At 38.6% G+C, this 20,899-nt stretch overlaps 1 protein-coding gene across 3 annotated transcripts in view; it reads right to left on the bottom strand.

The window, feature by feature from the left end:
* The window catches only part of PTPRK (protein tyrosine phosphatase receptor type K), a 416,967-nt gene that overhangs the window by 51,140 nt on the left and 344,928 nt on the right, over window positions 1-20,899 (bottom strand). For all 3 annotated transcript variants that reach the window (XM_050893028.1, XM_050893026.1, XM_050893027.1), the window contains exon 13: window positions 18,116-18,152. In XM_050893028.1, the coding sequence (XP_050748985.1) occupies window positions 18,116-18,152 (37 nt within the window). The remainder of the gene's footprint in view (window positions 1-18,115; window positions 18,153-20,899) is intronic.

Genomic DNA, 20,899 nt, shown 5'->3' with positions numbered 1-20,899 from the left:
TAAGCTCCCAGCAGAATCACACACAAAAAAAAAATCTTATTTTCGTTCATTTACAGCAAAATGTATTTATGCCCACTAACCAAAAAATACTTTATTAAACATTCATAGATATCGTAGGTATTTATTAAATCAGTTTCATCACCAGAAGATATTTTTATATAATATCAATTTTCTATCTGTTCATTGAAAGCTTGTAAAGCCTTTTTCAAGAAACAGTAAAATACATGAAATGTTTTACTGCATAGCAATACACTAACTAAATTTCATTCTCACTCAGCTCATTGACTTAACAATGTTTACTTAGTGAACCTGAATTCAAAACAAGTTTCATTGCATTGAACCATCTTACACTGATCTTGACTTTTGGCAAGGCTACAAAGTACCATTAATATTTAAGAAACTTTAATTACAACTGCTGATTGAAAACCCAGTGACAGCAACAGCCAAATTTAAACTCTCTTTTTTTGAAGAAGCCAAATTTTCCTCATCCTGTAGCCCTAGAAGAATTAGGTTTTTATACTGGCAGATACTCCCTCATTAAAACCAAATATCCTTCTCCCATAGCATTGTCACCACGCCTGCACTACTGCAGGTGGGTAACAAGCATAAGAGATTCCTGCTCAGTGTTTTGCAAAGACCTTTCTCACATGTTTGGCCCATCAAATACTCTAGTAACAAAAGATTTCAGCTTGGATTTCATTCCTGTCTTTAATGTTGGATGAGGAAAGATTACAGCTGAGATTAGGGCGAATTAGGTTCAGAGCTGGGTTATCCCTTCCTTTTCAGACAGGGCTCCTTGTGCACAGGGGTCTGTTCCAGTCACGATGAAATGAACAGGAATGGTTTGAAAAACACTTCTAAGGTCAAAAGAAATCTTTTCACCTTGGCTAATATCTTAAAAATTTCAAGAGGGATGCGGCCAAAACAGTAAGAGAGTAATAAACAGAGGCTTTTCAGGGAGGTTGAACTCAAGGAATTTGGGGTAAATGCAAGTGTAAAGTAGTAGCTCTGGAAATAATATTTTTTCTCCTTTTCCTTCAAAGGCTCTGTTCTTAAACTCCAGTTAGTTTCAGATACCTGACAGGGAAAAATAAACAGCTCATCCCCCTGTGCCCATTGGTATTTTCTTCCAAATTTAGAGCCAATGGAGGATTTCATTAATATGAAACTTCAGAACATCAAATTTGAGTCATCGCTGTAGGCATACGTAGAGGAAGAAATTTTGCCCAAACTTTCTCCAATCTTCTCCTTGGAAAGACAGTACGCTGAAAAGCATGACCATAAAATGTAAGCATTCTTAGGAAATGTACTGGGTCTGGCTGGGATGGATTAAACTTTCCTCACGACAGCCCGTAGGGTGCTGTGTTTTGGATTTGTGACCAAAACAGTGTTGATAACACAGGGATGTTTTAGCTATTGCTGAGCAGTGCTTGCACAGCATCAAGGCTTTCTCTGTTTTTCATGCTGCCTCCCAGCAAGTAGGTTGGGGGTGGGCAACAGGTTGGGAGGGGGCACAGCCAGGACAGCTGACCCCAACTGACCAAAGGGATATTCCATGACATATGATGTCATGCTCAGAAATAAAATCTGGGAGTTTCATTTTTCCAAAGTAACCATAGCTAGGAGACTGGCCGGGCATTGGACTGCCTGTGGGAGGTGGTGAGTGACTGCGTTTGTATCACTGTTTAAAAAACAAATAAATCTTTCCTTCATTTATTAAACCATCTTTATCTCAGCCCACAAGTTTTCTTACTTTTACTCTTCTGATTCTCTTCCCCATTCTGCTGGTGAGCAGAGTGAGTGAGCAGCTGGGTGGGTGCTTAGTTGCTGGCCGGGGTCAATTTCCCCACCCTCCAAAAAGTATACAGAAAGGGGAAAAAAAGAGCAACAATGAAAATAGTTTGAAATCTTATAAAACAAAACAAAAGAAAACAAAAAACAACTTATACCATTGGCCATTTATATTCAGGTTGGTCATCTAAAACCAAAAAAGTTATTTCTTCCTCCCCAATTAAAAAAACATATTTAAGCTGCTCTATTCAGTTAATTACTACACTGCAATTTGCATGCCATCTCTCCTTCTAGCTGAACCTTTACAAGTCTTTTCAGGTATTAACTTGAGACAGAGCACTCCTATTTAACAGCTGAAAAAGCTGAAACAGAAAATAAACAAGCCTGGGGGTAACAAGGATCTCACACTTGAGCTATAAATGTTTGCAGATAAAGGTAATGTTTGGCATAACTCGTACTTTCCACCGTGTCTTTTTCCCCCTCCTCACTCTGCTGCTTTTACACCAAGGTAAGATAAGGTCATATCAGGTTTAGCAACCTAAAAAAAAGCAAACTACACTTACTGGCACTTCTTAACTTTTTGCTATACCTATCCTTCCTCTGTTTTTTTTTCTTGATTTTTTACACAGTATTTCAGGCAGCTTAAGATTAAATGATTTGAATGACAGACTTGAAAGGTAAAGCACTCCAGTTTACCACTACTTTTTTTTCTCTATAGCAACAGAGGATGAATGAAAAGGGAATAAATGACACAGTAGTCCTTTCATACTCCCCCCTTCTTCCAAGAGCATTCTTTTTTATTCCCCTCGCTTTCAATTCAACCCATTCACAAAGGATTAGCATAACACATCTTTTTATGCTTGTAAAGGTTACAGCTGTAATCGCTTCACCTCATCACTTTACTTAGAAATCCTGTCTCCAGAGGAGTAATTCGATTACTCACGACAATCCAACTTTTGCCTAACCAAATAGAAACTCATTATAATGCTCTGCTGGTGCATCAGTTGACTATGAGTGGATGGGAAAGTAAAACCCAGCAACATGAATAGTTGGTGTGAAAGGAAGAAAGCAATTGTCGCCTAACAAAAGGCTATCAACAAAAGACAGGAGGACTAGCAGAAATTCTTAGTCCCATGGGCAGGGTAGCCTCCAAACTAGTAATGACCTGTAGCTTTTAAAAGTCGTGGTTTTCAAATGGGCATGGAAAGCCTATAAATTGATGACAGCATCCGATTGCTTCCATCTGACTAGTCTTCAGCAGGTACTGGGCAAGTGTGTATAAAAACCTGAGACAGAACTTTTATTCAGGCTGAGGAATCAACACCATCTTCTGTTGGTGGAAAATACCTGTATATGCACACATGCTAGTCCTTATGATGGCTTCTCTTGCTCTCTGCTTCTGAAACTCAAAAATGTGCATGAAGCAATCTGACCACATACTGCTTCGGAGTAAAACTAGTACCATTCTTAGCAACTGACAGTGGATAAGAATAAAAGAAAAAAAAAAAAGAGGACAACTGGCATCTCCAAATGATTTCCCGTTGTCCATATGCCCACCAGCATAAATCTAAGAAAAGCTCATGCTGATTGTGGCACAGAAGGACAGCACTTGGGGCAGAAGCACAGATGCCAGGATCATGCCTTCTATTTAGAAGTAGAGCATTTTATTTTATTTTATATTATTTCTGTAGAGTGATTTAAGATGCCCAGATATAATGGGATAAGTTCTCAAAGGCAACGTTTGTTATGCCAAAGGTTTAGGAGCATTAGGATCCAGCTGACAAATCGTTAGCTGTTAGATGGGCTCAGGTCTGTTTTCAGCTTTCGGAGCTGAAAATCTTTTTGATTTTTATTTTTACAGATTCCTAAGGATTTCAGCACAACATATGGGCAGCATTAAGGGCATTAAGGATTTATAAATTCGTATCATCATTATAAAAACACACAAAGTCTGAAATATATTTGGGATTAAATGCAATACATACACTACTCGTGGTCAAATTAAATATTGATGTGTTCATGTCTGCGTTAAGAAGAAAAAGAGAAAACAACCTGTTTACAGTAGCCTTATGAAGAAAACATTCCAGACTTACTCATAAAGAAAGTAGTTCACTGCATTTACTTTAGTGTGATTTCTTTTTAATCTGGAATTTCTTTTTACTTAAAGTTGCTCTTTTACATTCTTCTAGGCACTTAACCTTTATTGTGATGTGTGTGTACTTTACAGTGACTGGAAATCAATAATAATTCTGATACCAAGTCCTTTTTGTCTTGAAAAACTTAAAATATCCCTAAGACAGCATCTTTCTTCAATACTACTCATGGGAATTTACTAATAATCACATTGTTAGATACGAGTGGAGAAATTGAGTACATGAAATAAAAGCCAGACTTTAAAATGGAAGTAAGTCCTCAGAGCATAGAAAAAACAGTTCGTTATTGTTATCTTGCAAGTTACTGTTCAACATATACACAGCTGCAATAACGATGCTCACTCTATACAGGCAAAGTATCTGTATTTTTTCCCTTTACTCCATAGTTAAAAACCAGAGGAGAGCAATCCTCCAACCAAAATCTCATGCTCTGATCCTAATGAGACATCCAGTGCCAAGAAAGAAATCTACAGCTACACAGAGAAACGGGGCAAGATCCAGCATCCAGGCTTGAATCCATAACATATCTCAAGAAATGCAGCAAATCGTTCAGGTACAAGAACATACATTCTCTTTTGTCTCCTGACATTTGCTGATTTGCCATTGCTTGTTTACCGAAAATTAAGTTACAATATTAATTTTTATATGAGTGTGCTGTTACAGAAACGAGCTATTCTGTTTGCAGAAAAGCAGCTCTGATACACTGTGCAGAGAGCACAGGCATGGCTAGGAAAGGCAACGCTGTGTATTACAATGGAAACAAGACCTTTCTCTTTAATAAAGAATTCGCACCAGAAAAGTTGAAATACCTTATATTAAACTGGACAGTAATAATAATAAAATGGAAGACAGTGGAAAGGCCTCAGCACAAATATGAAAGCACGCATTCATTTCATATGCCCTATCCCAAACCAGAAACAAGTCCTCAAAGTGTTTAACCAAGTTAGAAGTACATTGTGGGACTGTAAATATCATAAGCTAGCCATCATGCTTACAGATAAAGTAAGGATTTTTTTAGCGTTCCTTATGATGATATCTTTTTTCACTTCGTTGTAAAAAATCTACTTAGACATTAAATCACAAGACAAAGACCACATAGTTCTCAAAATTAATGTTACACAAACACCAGCAGGATAGGAAAATGGCTGAGTATCTGTTCTCAACAAAAATGAATTTAAAACACAGTAGCCAGTTTCAAAGCTGGCAAAAGAAATGTACCTTATATCTGTACTTAGCTTCCGGTTTAGGGATGTTTCATTTATGTTTCTATCTCAAACATTTATACAGCAGTATAAATTGGTTCTAACTACCTTAACCATGTTCAAACAGGGAACAGCTACATCTTGAGAAGGGAGATAAAAAGAAGACTTACAGTCAGCTTACCCTGCATGATTTTATTTCCCCTTTAGCCTAACAAATGTTAAGAATTTGTTGCAAATCTTGCATTTCTTATCATGTTGTGGCCAGCGATGGCAATGACAAAATTTGGCTTGATGAAATACTTCTGTATTGGGTAGGGCTCAAGGAGCCTCCATACATGGCTGAATGGAGTATGCCGTAGAGCTGATGTGTTCTGCTTTGAAGAGAGGTTGAGCAAGCAGCTCAAATGTGGAAGGAGTAATATTTTAAGAAATTTTACCACTTGATAAACAGCAGCTGTCACTTGGTTTTATAGTTTTGAAAAACTAGTCAAGTGTCTTGTTCAGCATACAGACACATTCTAATTTTCCCAAATCTCAGAATGAGTAATTATAGCAATCAGGGCTCCATTGTTCTGGCAGCATGACCCCACCCCAGCAGTGACAGGGGCTACACCCCACGGTCAGGTCCCTGACAGGTTTATTGTGTGGGCCCAGCTATGCACAATGTGCTACAAATCTGCCCAAACACCTTATCACCTTGACGGGCTGGCTGGTGGCAGACGAGGCAGTACACATTTGATGTAGGCTCAGGCAGCAACGGTACCCCAGGTGGCTGTTCCTCTTCTCCTCCAAGCTATAGGCACTAGTTCATACAAAAGTCTATCAGGTTCAGGTCCAACAGCTGGGTCAGCAGTCAACTATTAAATCTAGAAGTCCCACATCCTCAGACTATACTCGAAACACAGCTATGCTATCTCTGAAGAACAAGGGTTCTGCTGAGCTTTTCTAATCACAAACACAAGATGACTCAGGAGACCTGCCATGAACAAATGAACAGGCCTTCTTGCAGCTGAGCTTCTGCAAGTCAACCCACTGTCCTCCAAACGCTGCAGCGCTGTGTGCCTATGATCTATCACATTACATTATGATCTATCCAACCACTACAGACCTCCTCCTCCAGCAAACCAAATTATTTTACCTAAGTAATTGTTTGCATTCATCCAAAACAGTTCCTTGAATGGGTTACTCAAAAAAAAAAAAAAAAAAGTATAAAAGGTTTGTACTTCCCAAAACGATTTGGAAAAACAGTTTCAGCTGCTTCTGTTCCATGGGTATAAAATTCCACTGTCTCAATTTCACCACTACTCAAAAAGGGACATCCAGGAAGTTATGATTTCTCTTGCTTGATTCTCTGCATGCACAAATTGATTTCACTTTCTGAGTCTGAGAAAACTCTTCAGTTCAGTTTGAATTCAATCTCTATTAGTAAAGCTATTTGATTTGGCCAAGTAACATCATTCTTCAGAGCTTATGCCGAGTAAGCAATATCTTTTTATACAAAGGCAAGCAGATTATCAGCTTTCATATTTGGACAAGCATATAATGAGATTCAGTTTGCCATCTCCAGTCCCTAAACTGCCAGCTACTTATGTAGAATGAGGGTTTCTAAATTCTGTTCAAAAGCAAAATAAGAACTTGGTAGATTTACAAATAGGTAGTCACTGCTGCAAATAGCCACCAGCCTTTCCCATCTTAAGTGTGCGGCATGATCTAGGCTGAAACACGTAAGTGGCTGGTAACGGCAATGGCACGCTCCACAGTCCAAGTTACTGATCAAAAATCCAATCTAACCCTGACGGTTAATATCTGACCACTATTCATGGGGACTTGCGACATATATTCCTCATTAGACAGAGTATTCCGAAAAATCAACCTTCCTATCTGGTATCTATAGCAGAATTTTCTGTAAATGTGTAAGTAGAAAATGAAATGTATTATTACATACAGCAATTGTCAGCTTTGATCACATTTGAGATATAGAGGACAGAGGCTTCTTCCAGATGTTTCACTGAGCAGATGAAGCACCCAGTGCCCAGGTTTCACAGTCCAGTATCTTAAAAATGTTTACACTAGGGCAAGGAATGGTAACCCTTTCCATTAGGTGTACAAAAGGAAGTACTATGAAAGATGAACACATGGATGTAAATCCCTGTATATACATTATGGCTCACTGATTTCAAGCAGAATGGGAACTAGCTGACAACCTTTCTAAATTTTGGAATAATATCAGGTACTAAGCCCTTCAGGATTAAATCTTTATGAACTACCAGAAGTGAGAAACACTAAAGAACCACGAGAAAATCTGTTTACATCTACAGAAAATAATGACAGCATGTTCAATTACTAGTCCTTATAAAATTTGTTACGAAATTCTACGGAATGCAGCACCGTCATTTCAAAACAGGAATGATAGTCTCAATTCAGCAAAATCTGAGAAATTAGAAACAGATCAAGGATTAATTTGAGATTTGCTTGATTACGTATTTTCTATTGTAATGGGTCAACAAAACAAGCAGACAATTCAGATAATCTGGATGGTGTTAGTGTACATAAAAATTAAGGTTCACATTAAAAAATGCCTGTACTTGTGCAAATCAACTGCCTTCCATACATTGAGGCAATCTGAGTGCCAACTACAGTAACTGTAGAATCCTACCCTCTCTCTCTCTCTCTCATATGGAAAACAGTCATCCTTTTACTGTTGTTAAAAACATGGATATAATAGCAAAAACTCCTTCAACAGTTCCAGCAAATAGTCAACAATTTGGTTTTCCTGTCATTATCTAACAGTTCCAACAATAAGATGTACAATCAGAAAAAGTTTTAAAAATTTGTCTTCATATCATAGAATCATAGAATAGTTTGGGTTGGAAGGGACCTTTAAAGGTCACCCCCCTGCAATAAGCGGGGACATCTTTAACTAGATCAGGTTGCTCAGAGCCCCGTGCAACCTGACCTTGAATGTTTCCAGGGATGGGGCATCTACAAGTTCTCTGGGCAACCTGTTCCAGTGTTTACAAAAAATATGATTTACATCTTCCATAAGTAGCCCTTTGAAATGGCAAAGTCAGAAATACAACAGCACCAGGGATAGAGAGAGAGTGATTATGATGCCTGTTTTCCATCAGTACATAAGGACCTGGTTTTATTGTCCCAGAAAGACACCCATTTTCATGATACTGTGAAGTGTAGATATAATCTGTTTCGCTACCATATTCACTTATATCATACAGTGCCATTCTGATTTTATTTGCATGTTATGATGGCGTAAGTACCTATTCTTTGCCAGAGCAGAAAATCTTCAGATGTAATTTCCCACACTGTGAAACTGATGACACATAACTGAGGATTTGCCTTAAACTTGCCCATTAACCACATCATTATGCTACCTCTAAGCTTTTCGCTGCATTTCAACTGCCCATAGAAACCAGCTTTGGGCAGTCTGTTGTCCAACATGAGAACTAGGTCTGGCATAACTGGACATCCTGTACTCTTGCTTCAGTGCTGACAATGTGACAGCAATTTAGGAGTGCGGCACTCAAGGTAACATCCCACAGTTTTATGGCAGCAAGGGCATGAAAGCAGTGCATTGGAAATGGTTTGGATGCTCGATGTGGAGACCATAAACGGTCCAAGTTTTGTAGCCATACAAAGAGTGGCAACAACTAATGCATAATAGATGTTTACTTTTATTTGAAGCCAGATGTCTCTTATTTCAGACATGCTGCTTTAACGTCCTAAATACTATATTGGCTTTTGCTATTCCCTGCATGACTTTGCTATTAACTGTGGTGTTTTGAAAAAAGTATGCTGCTGAAGTAGCACTGCTGTTCTCACAAATTTCAGTAATGTATTGTCAGCACAGACTACTGCCTCAGGATATTTTCCACCACAGCAAGGTTAGAGCAGGACCTCTTTTTCCTCTATGCTAATGGCCTGGCCAAACCACTTGGCAGAGGGGCTGAAACAGTCAATAATATGTAGTCTGCTTACATATGTGTGAATAACCAATACTCGGTCATCAGCAAAGAGCAAGTAACACAAGTCAGCAGATATGGGACCTCTGATTTAATGTTCAGGTTAAATATTCTGGCATCTATATGGTATTGAATGTGGTTACCTTTCCTGTTGACTCAACAAAGTAAATGTTAATCAGAAGTGGCAAAGGATGCAATCTGTTTCATGACCTCTTTGACAGTAAAGGGTTCTGGAAGTCCATCCTGATCAAGAACCTCCATCACCACGTCACTGTGAAGCACAGAGAATATTCACAGTCCTTTCCAGACTGCTGAATTCGCACAAAAGCCTCCACACACTTCCAAAGTCAACAGCATTGAAAACCACACACAGGGTCATAATTCTGTTCCCTATGCTTTGAATTTACCTGGCTACAAAAAGTGCTTTAATAGTGCCTGTAACTGCCTCCTGCTCTGACAGACAGATGTGCAATAACCACACAATTTCTAGAAAGATCGTCCCTCCTGCGAGGTTCATCTGCATACCCTTCTGGTCAGGATCTTTCCAGAAATAGTGTGGTTAGCACACAACTTCCCATCAGAGCAGAAAGCAGTTTGTGCTCCTGAACTTCAGAGCCATCGTCTCCTTACACAGCTGACAAAGCATCAATCTCTGTATTCAAGTAATTTGGCAGCAGTGCCAATCAACCATACTGACTTGCTCCGCAACACATTTGACAGTGTTTAGGAAGCGCTACTACGCTTGGCAACGCTGCTCCTTGTTTCTAGATGACTAGCTGTAGAACTTCACTTAGCACTCTGTCACAGATGACAAGCAAACAGTTTAATAAACCCTTGTAACGTTCATGACAACGAAGTGGAACTTCTTTTCATTTAGTTAAAAGTGTTTGATCAGATACAGAGAAACACAGTGATGCTGATTTTAGGGCCATAAACAGCTTTCATAAAAATCAATAAGCACATTTCTGATTTAGATGTTGCTGAAGTTCTGCATTCTTTGGGCATCATCCTTTTCTGAAATTAAGCCCTGCTTGTCCTTCCTGCCCAGGTGCACAGTGAGCAGCTTTATTGCTCAAAAATACTTTCTTTTCTATTCAAAATATCTGTGTTAGGTAGCTGTTAATACAAGGATGGATAATTGCAAAGGTTATCACCTCTGTGCTAAGGTGTCGCATATCGATGTAACATTTTATGTTTGTTTTTCATAGTTGGACTGAAGCAGCTTTGACCTTGAGGTTCAATTTCTTCAGGCAGTTTTAAACATGACCTCAAGACCTTTTGGTTGCAGCCGAAGATGGTGAAGACTACCTCCCCCTTGCCTTTCACCACTACTCCAGCACATACTGTCATTTCTACCCTGCTTTCAGAACTGCTCGTGCAATTGTTCTAACCTAGGAAACATTTAAAATTATTTTGACTATGTTAAGTTAGTTTATTTTGGCAAATCTGAGTGAGATCAGTCATTTGTAACAGGGGTAGCAATGTGCTGCTGACAGGCACTTTTTCCACCAGCTCTGTGACCACCAGCCATACATACTCTCTAAGAATTTGATTTTCTATCTGTGTTGGCTTATGTGTGACCTACTGACATCAACTCCTCATTATTAACGATCATATAAATCTGCCACATAAATGATTTTTACTTCACCAGTGCTAAGTTGTAGCGTAGGAAGGAAGCTGCTACTATTTCAACATTGAATGCATCCATGATGTCTTCTGTAACGACAGCACATCAGAACTACGGGACAGCGATGACCAGCGAGGGCTCAGAACACACCATCACTACTGTAGTGCCATTCAAGTTTTCATTACCACTTCCAAAACAATGTAGGACTTTCCTACAAACTCCCAAATCCAATAGATGTGTGTATATTAAAATCTCCCAATCTAATGCACCATTTCACGGAACCGGTTTCAAGCATGACTGATTTTGACCTCATCAGTTTGAACTGTAGTTTCTGTCCTGGCACTAACAACGGTGGTAAGATACCTGTATGTAGGGATATTTCTAGCATCAGCAATTGGTTGCTTTATTGGGTACAGAATTCAACTTACAAGTCAACGATGTGTGTGGCAAAACCTACTCTGGACTGTCAGTGTTGACTGGCCCACTAATGTGGAGAAAGCATCATTTTGGCTGAAGACTACTGACTGGATGTAAAAAGAATTGATAATTCCTAGAGACCCCTTTCTCCTCCTTTCTTTGAAAAGGTGAAACAGCACTATCCCTTAATGGGGCTGCTCTAAAGCTCCACTGCTGCACAGATAAGCCAAACTCGTGTCGCTCCTGGGCCAAACGTGCATGTGAGATGCCTGCGACAGACTGTTAGAGGCAGCAATCTCTGCCTGTTCCACCTCACACACCCTTCAACTCCAGGCATTGCAAGGGGCCATTTTATCCAACGGTACAGTTATTCACAATATAAAATGAAAGTGGATACAGGCTGTCTGTGTGAAAAGGGGCTAATGAGCCCAGTCCTATCAGGTGATGATAGAGTTTACCTTCTCTGAACACTTGTAATTTTACAATGACACAAGGAAGGTAAAGATAGAAGAAAAGGCAAGTAAGAGATGATGAAAGAACAGAAAAAAGGGGAGCTAAAATAAAAACCCGCTGCATTGTTAGCAAATGGTCATTTTAAATGGTTATTTTAATTGTGTATCTATTATAAGAGGAATCAAGGATTTTCTATTGCAGTTAAAAGTCTAATGGGCTTTGTAAAAACAGTATATTTCTACCTTTATGTCTCCATATTCTTTACCAATGAATGCAAAACATTCAATGCCCACAATCTGATTCATGAAATAATATTCATAATAGCCAAAGAGACCTAAGAAACCAGGTACCTACTAAAAGAGCATATATGCTAAGATGCTGATCCTTCACCTAGAGCAGCTAAGGTATCAACATCCATTCTCTAATATTTAAATATAAACTAGAATCCTCTACCTGAATTCTTACTTTTAAAATTCTTATTCTTTAGGAAACCTTTAAGGTTCCCAAGATTTCAATCTGCTTATAGCATCTGCACAAAGTAAATTGTTAAGTATCTAGGCCAAAAGAAATACCGAAACATTTCAAAATCAAGGAAAGCTAATATTTATTATATCTTTGGACTCAAAATTTCTTCATTCTGATGGTTGATTTTTTAAAAACACTGAAATGTATCGCTAGTGTTTCCTCTTATAAACTTACCGATTTAAAAAAAGCTAGTTTTCAAAACCAAACTAAATTTAATAAAAGAATGTTTGCATGTAATACATTTATTCACTAAGCAATGTATTTAAAAATAAAGTTCTCTAGTAAAGCGATTAGACTTATTAATTGTATTTACTAGATTTACTCATCCATGAAACTTTTCTGACCCAAAACAGTCAACTACTCTTTCAAAACATAGTAATAAACCCATATGCCTGAAGACTTGGGAAAGGGGCCAGAAACTAGAAAATACTTCTGATCATAATTATTCTCAAATACAGTTAAAATAAATGGTTCAGCTCAGGCAATGGCATAAGCATAAAAAAAATTAGGTAATTTAGATTTTTTTGCTGTTACCCTCAGAAGGGACCCTTATTTCTTACAGATGTCAAGCAACAAGCAGAAAAGAGTACTTCTCTTTGGGGCCTTATAATAAAGAACAGGAAAAACATTCTCTGAAAATTGTTGTCCCATGTGTATCAATCAGGTAGTTTCACCTAATAAATCCTCTTGTTACATTAAATTCATTTTTACTCAAATCAAATTTTGGTAATTGAATTCCATGATTTTGTTACTCTCCGCACATATATGAAAATACCCACTTTATAGGTTTTGTGTCTGGAAATCTGGAGGTGTCCCTCAGTTAACTGCTTTTTTTATAAGCATCATCAAGTATTCCATCAAAGGACCATTCAATTTTTAATTTACAACCAAAGACATCAGAACTGGCGGATGTGGTTGCTTGGTGAGCCACTGCAATTTTGCATACAAAAGAGGAAAATATGCCATGCTAATATTCTGTTTCCATCTTTGGAAAGCTCAGCAAGTCAGTTAAAATCTCCTCTTTGTGAGATAAAAGACATTATGCAAAAGACCACTGAAGTTTAAACATATTAACAGCTTTTCCTATGAATGACTGAAAAGAAAGATGTGTCTTAGGCAACATCTCCATCCTTCTCTAAATTTATATTGCCACTTAGGTCTCCAGTGCCTATTACGATGGTACAGCTAAAAGTCATTGTAGGAGCATTGATCCAAACATAAAAACAACAGTGAGAGAAGCTTCGTTTCATATACATTTAGCATCTGACATCTTCCTTCATTTGTGCATTAATCAGTAACAGACATAGCTGAGCATCCTGCTACAGGAGGTGATTCGACTTTCACAAATTTCCCTAAGAGCAGAAACATCATCAGGAACAATTTCAAGGAAATAATTATCGTCTAGACAGATTTATGACTTCTAAAGACCTAATCCAAAGCACATTAATGTCAGTGGAAGGACTCCCATTGTCATCAAAGGCCTTTGGATCAATCCCCAACTGCTGTGGGAATGAATTCAGAGCAATAATGATGGTGGACTAAATGCACACTTGCAGTTGAAATGTTACCACCCAGACCTTTTTATTCCTCAAATCAGATTAAAAAGTCATTTTCTGCTATTTCACAATTACTTCCAGATGCGCATCATCTCAAATGGCATTTTCATCCATCTGTATGAACCAAACGTGCATAGAGATAGACAAGTTCTATACTGCCTGAACTAATAATACAAATTAAAACCACAAGGGAAAATAATTTTGGAGGTGAAGGAGTTCATGTTTTAAACGCAGAGTGAGGAACCTTGGACTTCATTTATTCCTTCTAACCATTTTGGGATAGAGCTCCCAGGCCCACCACTTCTTTATTTACTGCCACAGTAGATTTCTTCTAATTAAATTTTCAATATTTTTCTCTAGTCCCCTAAACAAAACAAAAGAATACACGTAAATCAGTGTTAGCCTCAAACTTGGCAGCCTAAAAACTGTCAGAAATGTCAACTTCACATACTCTCTGCTTAATAACAGCTCTGCTGTCCCTTCTGTCCTCTTAATGTCTATTTACATGCTAAATAACTTGAAGCATCACTCTTCTCTGACCATGTTAATCTGGTTTCATTCCCTTAGCAGTTGATAACATTTTAGACTGTAAAATGAAATGCCAACATTGTGTGCAAGTGGTAACCCATTCAAAGTTTTACACAGTCAAACTCAACTCCAAGATGTGACTGATCAGTCATCACATCGTGTGTTACTCTGAAGTGCATGCCATGGAAATCACGCATCTTTTATTCACTCCTCTAGCAATACTTTGGTTAGGCAGGTTCAGTTATCACGTATTCATTGTGATATGAGCATGTTATGGATTGGCTGAACTCTGCCTTACCAAATCAGTTTTAGGAAGTTTGAGAACTTTCTTTAGGAAATTGTATCTAACACTTTTTTGTCAAACAATGCACATTTCCTAGCATAATTCTATCTTTGCGTTCCTAATGAATATCTGACCTATTACCTCAGCCTCTGTAGCCTTCTCTGTACTTCAGAAAACAAGATTTTTTTTCCTCTTTCTTCAGTTACTATGTGTGGGAAACCAGATTATTAGTGACTGAGTAATGCTACTACCTAGATTCAAGAAATAATGAGGTACAGAACAGTTAACTGTTGTGTTTGTTGGTTTTTTGTTTTTTTTTTTTTAAATTGATGCTGATCACTGATTACTAAGAGGATCTGAATGGGAAGGGAATTCAGGTTGACAGAGGAAGGCAATATTGGCTAAAAGTATCCAAGGAATTAAAATGATTCACAGTTCATACATTTTCTGGGCTACACTTGTAATGGAAATGGTGCTTTAGGTATGTTCTACCCGCCACCTGTGTCACAAGGAGTTATTTTTAACCTGGTTTCCTCAAGAATCAAAGCTTATGTGAACAGACTGTGTACACATGTGCAACTTTCATACCCTCTTGCCACATGTAATAACTTGGGACTCTCTTGGCCAATTCAGTCCAATCTGCAGAAGGGCAAAAATAATGTCATTAAATTCTTACAAGTTTTGTGGAAATACGTGTCCAGATAAAGGAGGAATCCTATTATTACCCTAAATCAGGGCCATCAGAGAATCACTCTGGCATTCATCCTTCATCTGCAAGCACACAGGAACTGCTCAGGAGACTACTTTTTAATCTGGTGCTGTTCCAATATTTTCTTCCATGAAAAATTAACTCAGTGTATTTTAATACACCAGACACTAGTAAGCCTCTCAGATTACTCTAAAAACATTTTTTTCAAGACACACCAAAAGCAGCAACATACTTTAGTCATGATTTGGCACCATCTGTTAGATGAGTTCACACTTCAGTGCATGTTGTTATCAGAAGCACATGAGAACATTGCACCTGGAATATATGGACTGAAAAGGTATGAGTGCTTCAATTTAAATTTGCTGACTTCCATTAGTCTGACGCCAATAAACAAACTATTCCATCAATTCTCAAAGGTAGACGGCAACCCATGGGAATGATATGTGCAAAACCCCTTATATATTAAAATACATGTAAATTACGTTAATAGGGAACTGCCCAAGCAAACAAAAAATTAGTCTGGGAAATAACGCATCTAAGAAAGTTAAATTATCAAGATTATAATTTCAGGCATATGAACTTCTCCAGCACTAAACCATGACATTACTACCATATTTTTTTTCATCTTTACATCTTATCGGTGTGAATATACACAGTAGATAACACCAGACCCTTGAATGAGATAAAAATGAGAAAGTACCTTTGCTGGTAATACTGAACTTCACTACTAGGGAAATTTTGTCTTGCCTTTACATGCACCTTTAATGTCATTCCCCCCTGCCCCCTTCCACCCCAGCTCTTTATGATTTTTATTGACTTTTCAATATCTTCAAGGCAAAATTCAGTTTGGCCAGCTGTAGGCTGCTTCAAGTCACAAGAGATGACACAGAACTACACACTACTTTTATAACTGAATACATATTTCAGACAATTTGCTGGATTTTAAAAGGGTATGTTAGCTTTACTGGGGTGCATTAGGTAAGGTGAGCAAACTTACACACTACGAAAAAAATCAGCATAACCAGATGAACATATACACAAACCAACATATTAAGTATACTTTTCTTCAAGTACAACAAATTGTGGTATTTTTACAATGAAAACATGGGAAAAAAATTTCAGTATCAGTTTTTAAAAAATGAATTAGAATACCAGTATAACTCATTTCAGAGGTATGAATGTACGCGACTTTGAAGTGATGATGCCCTATTAAGTGCATTCCTTCAGAGCAAGAGAAAGCATTTGCTCCTAATGTTGCCTCCCCCCACATTTCACATCTATCAATTACAATAAAGTCAGAGAAAACATCTTCGTTTTTAATTCCACATTCAAGGAGTATAGTACTGACTTATCAGGCAATGCAGTTAACTCAGGAAAACTCGTCTCTAGCCAGAGTTGCAAAGGCAAGATTTATGGCATGATGGTAAGAAACCTGCTACTCATTTCCCCTTTCCCTCAGACTACAGCCATTGGGGTGAACGTGACTGTTACAGCAGAGGAAGGCATACAAGCAACCACCAACAGGACTACTGCTCCCATGAACGTTGCTTTGAGATCAGTGAACTGAGTATGGTTAAGTAAAAAATAATTTCCTCATAAGCCAGGTGAATTCCTTCCCCGTTTTGTTATTACTATCCAGAAAATTTATGATGAGAGAGACCACTGCTTTCCCCTTCCTCAGTCCTGCAATATTTTAGGTTGTTTTTAAGCCTTTCAAGACTCTCCCTTGACTCAAATCCTAGCAATACATGCTTGTGGTACATAAATATTTGTTTATGCAAATATATTTTAATTAAAGCATTTAATCTTGCCAGGTAAACATAAGAAAGATAATGCTGATGTACTTTTCACAGAAGACTTAGCTCACGGTTTTAATTTCCTGTTTTTATTAGCTTACCTCACTTGACGAAAATATTAACATGTCTTGAGAAGTACATTTTATTTTCCAGTTTCTCAAGAAAATGTTTGGTTGCTACCACCTCATTAGAGGCACCAGCTTTTAATTGGAACAAGTTTTAAATTGAAAGAAGCAATTGAAAAAATGGTGCTGATGTGCCACCGCAGTACTTTAAATGCCCGCTTGCTCATATCTGAAGGGTTTTTTATGCTGAATATCAACATGCACTTAGAGAGAGACAATATAAGTAGTGCTGGGCCTCTGCAGAGTACTCTTTCAGCATTTGTAAGCTGCTTTCTTGTTTATGCTGCCAGAGTCTTTCAAACAACTCTCATGTTGCCACAATCAAGCAACCAAAATGAATGGCTATAAATACAGTCAAAGCAAGAGTTAACAATAAGCAGAACAACTAAGTCCGCATTTGAAGATGAAACAGCATTTTTGAGTGAGCAGTATGTGATTAACCCGCTGTATGTGGGGTCAATATGATTTATTCTCACAGTTATGCAGTCAGTCTTAGCCCTGGGCCTCGCTTGCTATCAACGACAGAAGCCTTCCTCAAATCAGCCCTCCCCTATGTCTAGCTAACACTCGGAGCTCTTACTTAGGAAAATTAACTATCGTGTCCTTCATTTAAATTATTTCCACCCCTGCTTGGAAATAATTGTTAGCATAACAGACAGTTTAACTAAGTGCGCTTTCTCGTCTCCAGTCCATCTATCTGCCACCTGCAATGCTCCAGCAGCCTAAAAGCAGATCCTGAAAACCACAGACAGAGGAACAAAAAAGGAGTGCTTATTTTGTCTAAATTCTGAGTATTGCTAGAACAGTAGTCTCTTGGCCTAATACCAAAGAATAAAAAGCAGTAGCCCATTACATTTTAAGACAATCATGTGGTTCAAAATAGAGGGATAGTACTGGCTTTGGTTCAAACATTTAAAAGAAATGCCACATTTCATTAAAAAAGCTACTTTGTGTGGAGGGACGAACCTCTTACCTTTTGTAGCTATTCGGACACACTGAGTTTTGGTTTCCTGTTGAGGAGGGAAAAGTAAAGAAAGCAGTCAGATCAGGTTGCTTTTTCTTGCCCTCCCTGCTCCACACATTCGTCCTAGATCTGCTGATCAGCTGGGGCAACCCAACAAGGTGGCTCAGGGCTCTGGGCTTAGCAGAGGAGGAGGCTGGGTGATTTTGCCTTTACAAAAGCTGGATGAAAGCTAGACATTGGTCTGTACTATCCAGGATAACGATGGGGTGAAAAGGTGCAGGACAGCCCAAATGTAGCAAAATTTCAGATTATTCAAATCAAATGGAAATCATGCCATAAGAATACAGAGAGAGGGTGCAGTGGAAGAAACGGGGAGGACTGGTGCTCCTATTTATGTCATGGCACAGAAATCCTGAGCCAGTGTTGACCTCCAACAGCATCGTGCAGCAAAGAAGGTACATTTGCTCAGCAGTGTCTCCAAATTTATGTCTTGCTGCAGCCTGACAGTCTTGAACAGTCACCTGAAGCACATCAGCAACGCGCTCCCTCATGCTTCTGAGTGTGGAATGAGCACAGAAGCAGCCCAGGTATCCCTTCACATATGACACAGTTAATCTACAACCAATATAATCTGCCCAGGAAAGACAGTGATTTGACAGCGATGTGCTTCAGAAGATGTTGCACGTGCAAAGACAATTTGTATGTATTGTACTCCCCCCCCATCCCGAAGTTTGGTCAGCAATTAAAACAAATGAACAGAGAAATGACTTGGTTATGCACAGTTTGGACAACTTGAACAGACAAGCGTCACTCATAAATGGGCTTTCTGACCTTTCTGTACAATGTGCAGTCATTTTAAAGGCAAACATACTGAAATAGCATAAGGTTGCATGAGAGGATGCAGCTGCTGTTGTATTAGATCACTCTAAACAACATTAGCATGTAATTAGAAAATATAATAATGACAGTTTCATTCTATAAAATATGCTCCCTCTCGTCCTGCACCTCCCCAGCACTCCATCCCCAAATATATCCCCTGGGATTTCTCTCCTCTTGAAGATTCCTGAGGAACAGGTAAAATATGTTGATGCTGTTTTGTAAACACAGCTTGTAAAGAATGAGTGAAGTTGTGAGTTGAGGCTTCCCATAAGTGTTCCATAAAGACAATTTTTCAATCTAAATGAAAGCCCCGTAAAGTTTATCAATATTATCTTCCCTAATTAGCATTCTCCCCAGTTACTGGATTTACCTGCCCACTTTTGTTCAAAATGTCTGTGAGGATCACAGAGTAACCCTCATCCCAACCCTACAGTGTATTTCAGAGCATACTTTACTTCCCCTTGACTATTTTGGTGATCCCACTAGTTTATAGTAAAGCAACTGTTTAAATACTCTGCAGCTCAGAGGTTATCTTATAACCACTAGATCTCTGTCCCGGCAGAATGCATTGCAATCCCCCCAAAACCTCCCCCCACATCCCTCTAGGAACAGAAATCTGATCCAAAGTTTTAAACCATACCAGAGAAAACCATTTTAGGATTAAACTCCCTCACAAACTGAAACCAGGTTAAAGTGAAAAATAATGTGTTCTTCCCTCATCTTCTACTTATCGGTCAAAATGTAAAAGTCAAAATAAAGATCTGTTTTCGTATTTAATATTTTTATTTCACTTTTTCCTCCCATTCATTTCTTGGGGAATGAAACAAATTTCCTTACAATTTAGTCTGCTGGAAGCCAACAAAAGCAAAGGGAATTATTTGTAGCAGGTGAGGGAAATATGGATGAGTGTCTAGCAGTTACCTTTTATTTTGCTTTGTTTGCTTCATACAGGTCTACAGATAAGAACTAAAAAGAGGGAATGGTCTCTTCCATCAGAAAAAGCATCCAGTTCTCAAGCAGCTCCAGTACTGTTTCATTAGCTCCTGCTTTGTCCCCATTCTGACTTGATGCATACGCAATTTTCATAACCATAGGTAGAAGGTGAGATTTTCTTCAAAAGGCTCCAAGGCAAGGCTGCCTGTTAGCTAGGATTTGTTTAGTCACCGCAGAGACCCAAACGTAAGGAAGGGTAAACATGGCTTCTGCTCCTTTCCGATGGCTCTGGTGCGTCTCAGTGGCTATCAATCTAGCTATCCTTTCTAGTTCCTTTCTGACCTGCCTGGACACTTCATATGGAGATTCCTATGGACGTATTACTGCAATTTCCTTCAGTTTTCTAAACCATAAATCAAAATTTTAGATTTTTAAATATCTGAAGCTTCTGTGTCTACCACATTTTCCTTCCTCACTGATCATTTCCCCCTCCCTCATTTCTCATTTACGAGAGGAAAAACTGTTCAAGAGCAACAGCACAGGGCTTGCAGAGCCACAGTTGTTCTTCCCACCTGGAACCTCCCTCCCTGGCACCTTTCCCCCTTCCATATGCATACAGAGCCAGCATCAGTACTCAGCAACAGAGTTAAAAATGAATCACCAAGGAGGTAATGAAGGTGAGCGACAGCCATACTTCTACTACTGCACAGCAGTGGAGCAAGCCTAAAGTACAGCTTTTCAGAAAGGCTCTTGTAAACACACCGTGGGCCTGGGGTTACTTTTGCTCACGCAAATTTTTGCTTTTTATTTGACATTCAGGGCATGAGTCTCAAAAAGTTTGTAATGTTTTATTAGCCCACTGAGCAGCCCAAATTCTGTTTATCCTGCAGTAATTTAATCTTCTGAAGTGTGCAAGTATTGAGAATTGGGGAGAGGGCTGTGGATGTTATTTACCGAGGAGGCAGAGTCACAGCACTGAAA

Source organism: Gymnogyps californianus, chromosome 3 (genome assembly GCF_018139145.2).
Source record: "Gymnogyps californianus isolate 813 chromosome 3, ASM1813914v2, whole genome shotgun sequence".
Lineage (NCBI taxonomy): Eukaryota > Metazoa > Chordata > Aves > Accipitriformes > Cathartidae > Gymnogyps > Gymnogyps californianus.
The sequence above is the reverse complement of the archived record's forward strand: the minus strand, read 5'-3'. Positions and strand labels throughout refer to the sequence as shown.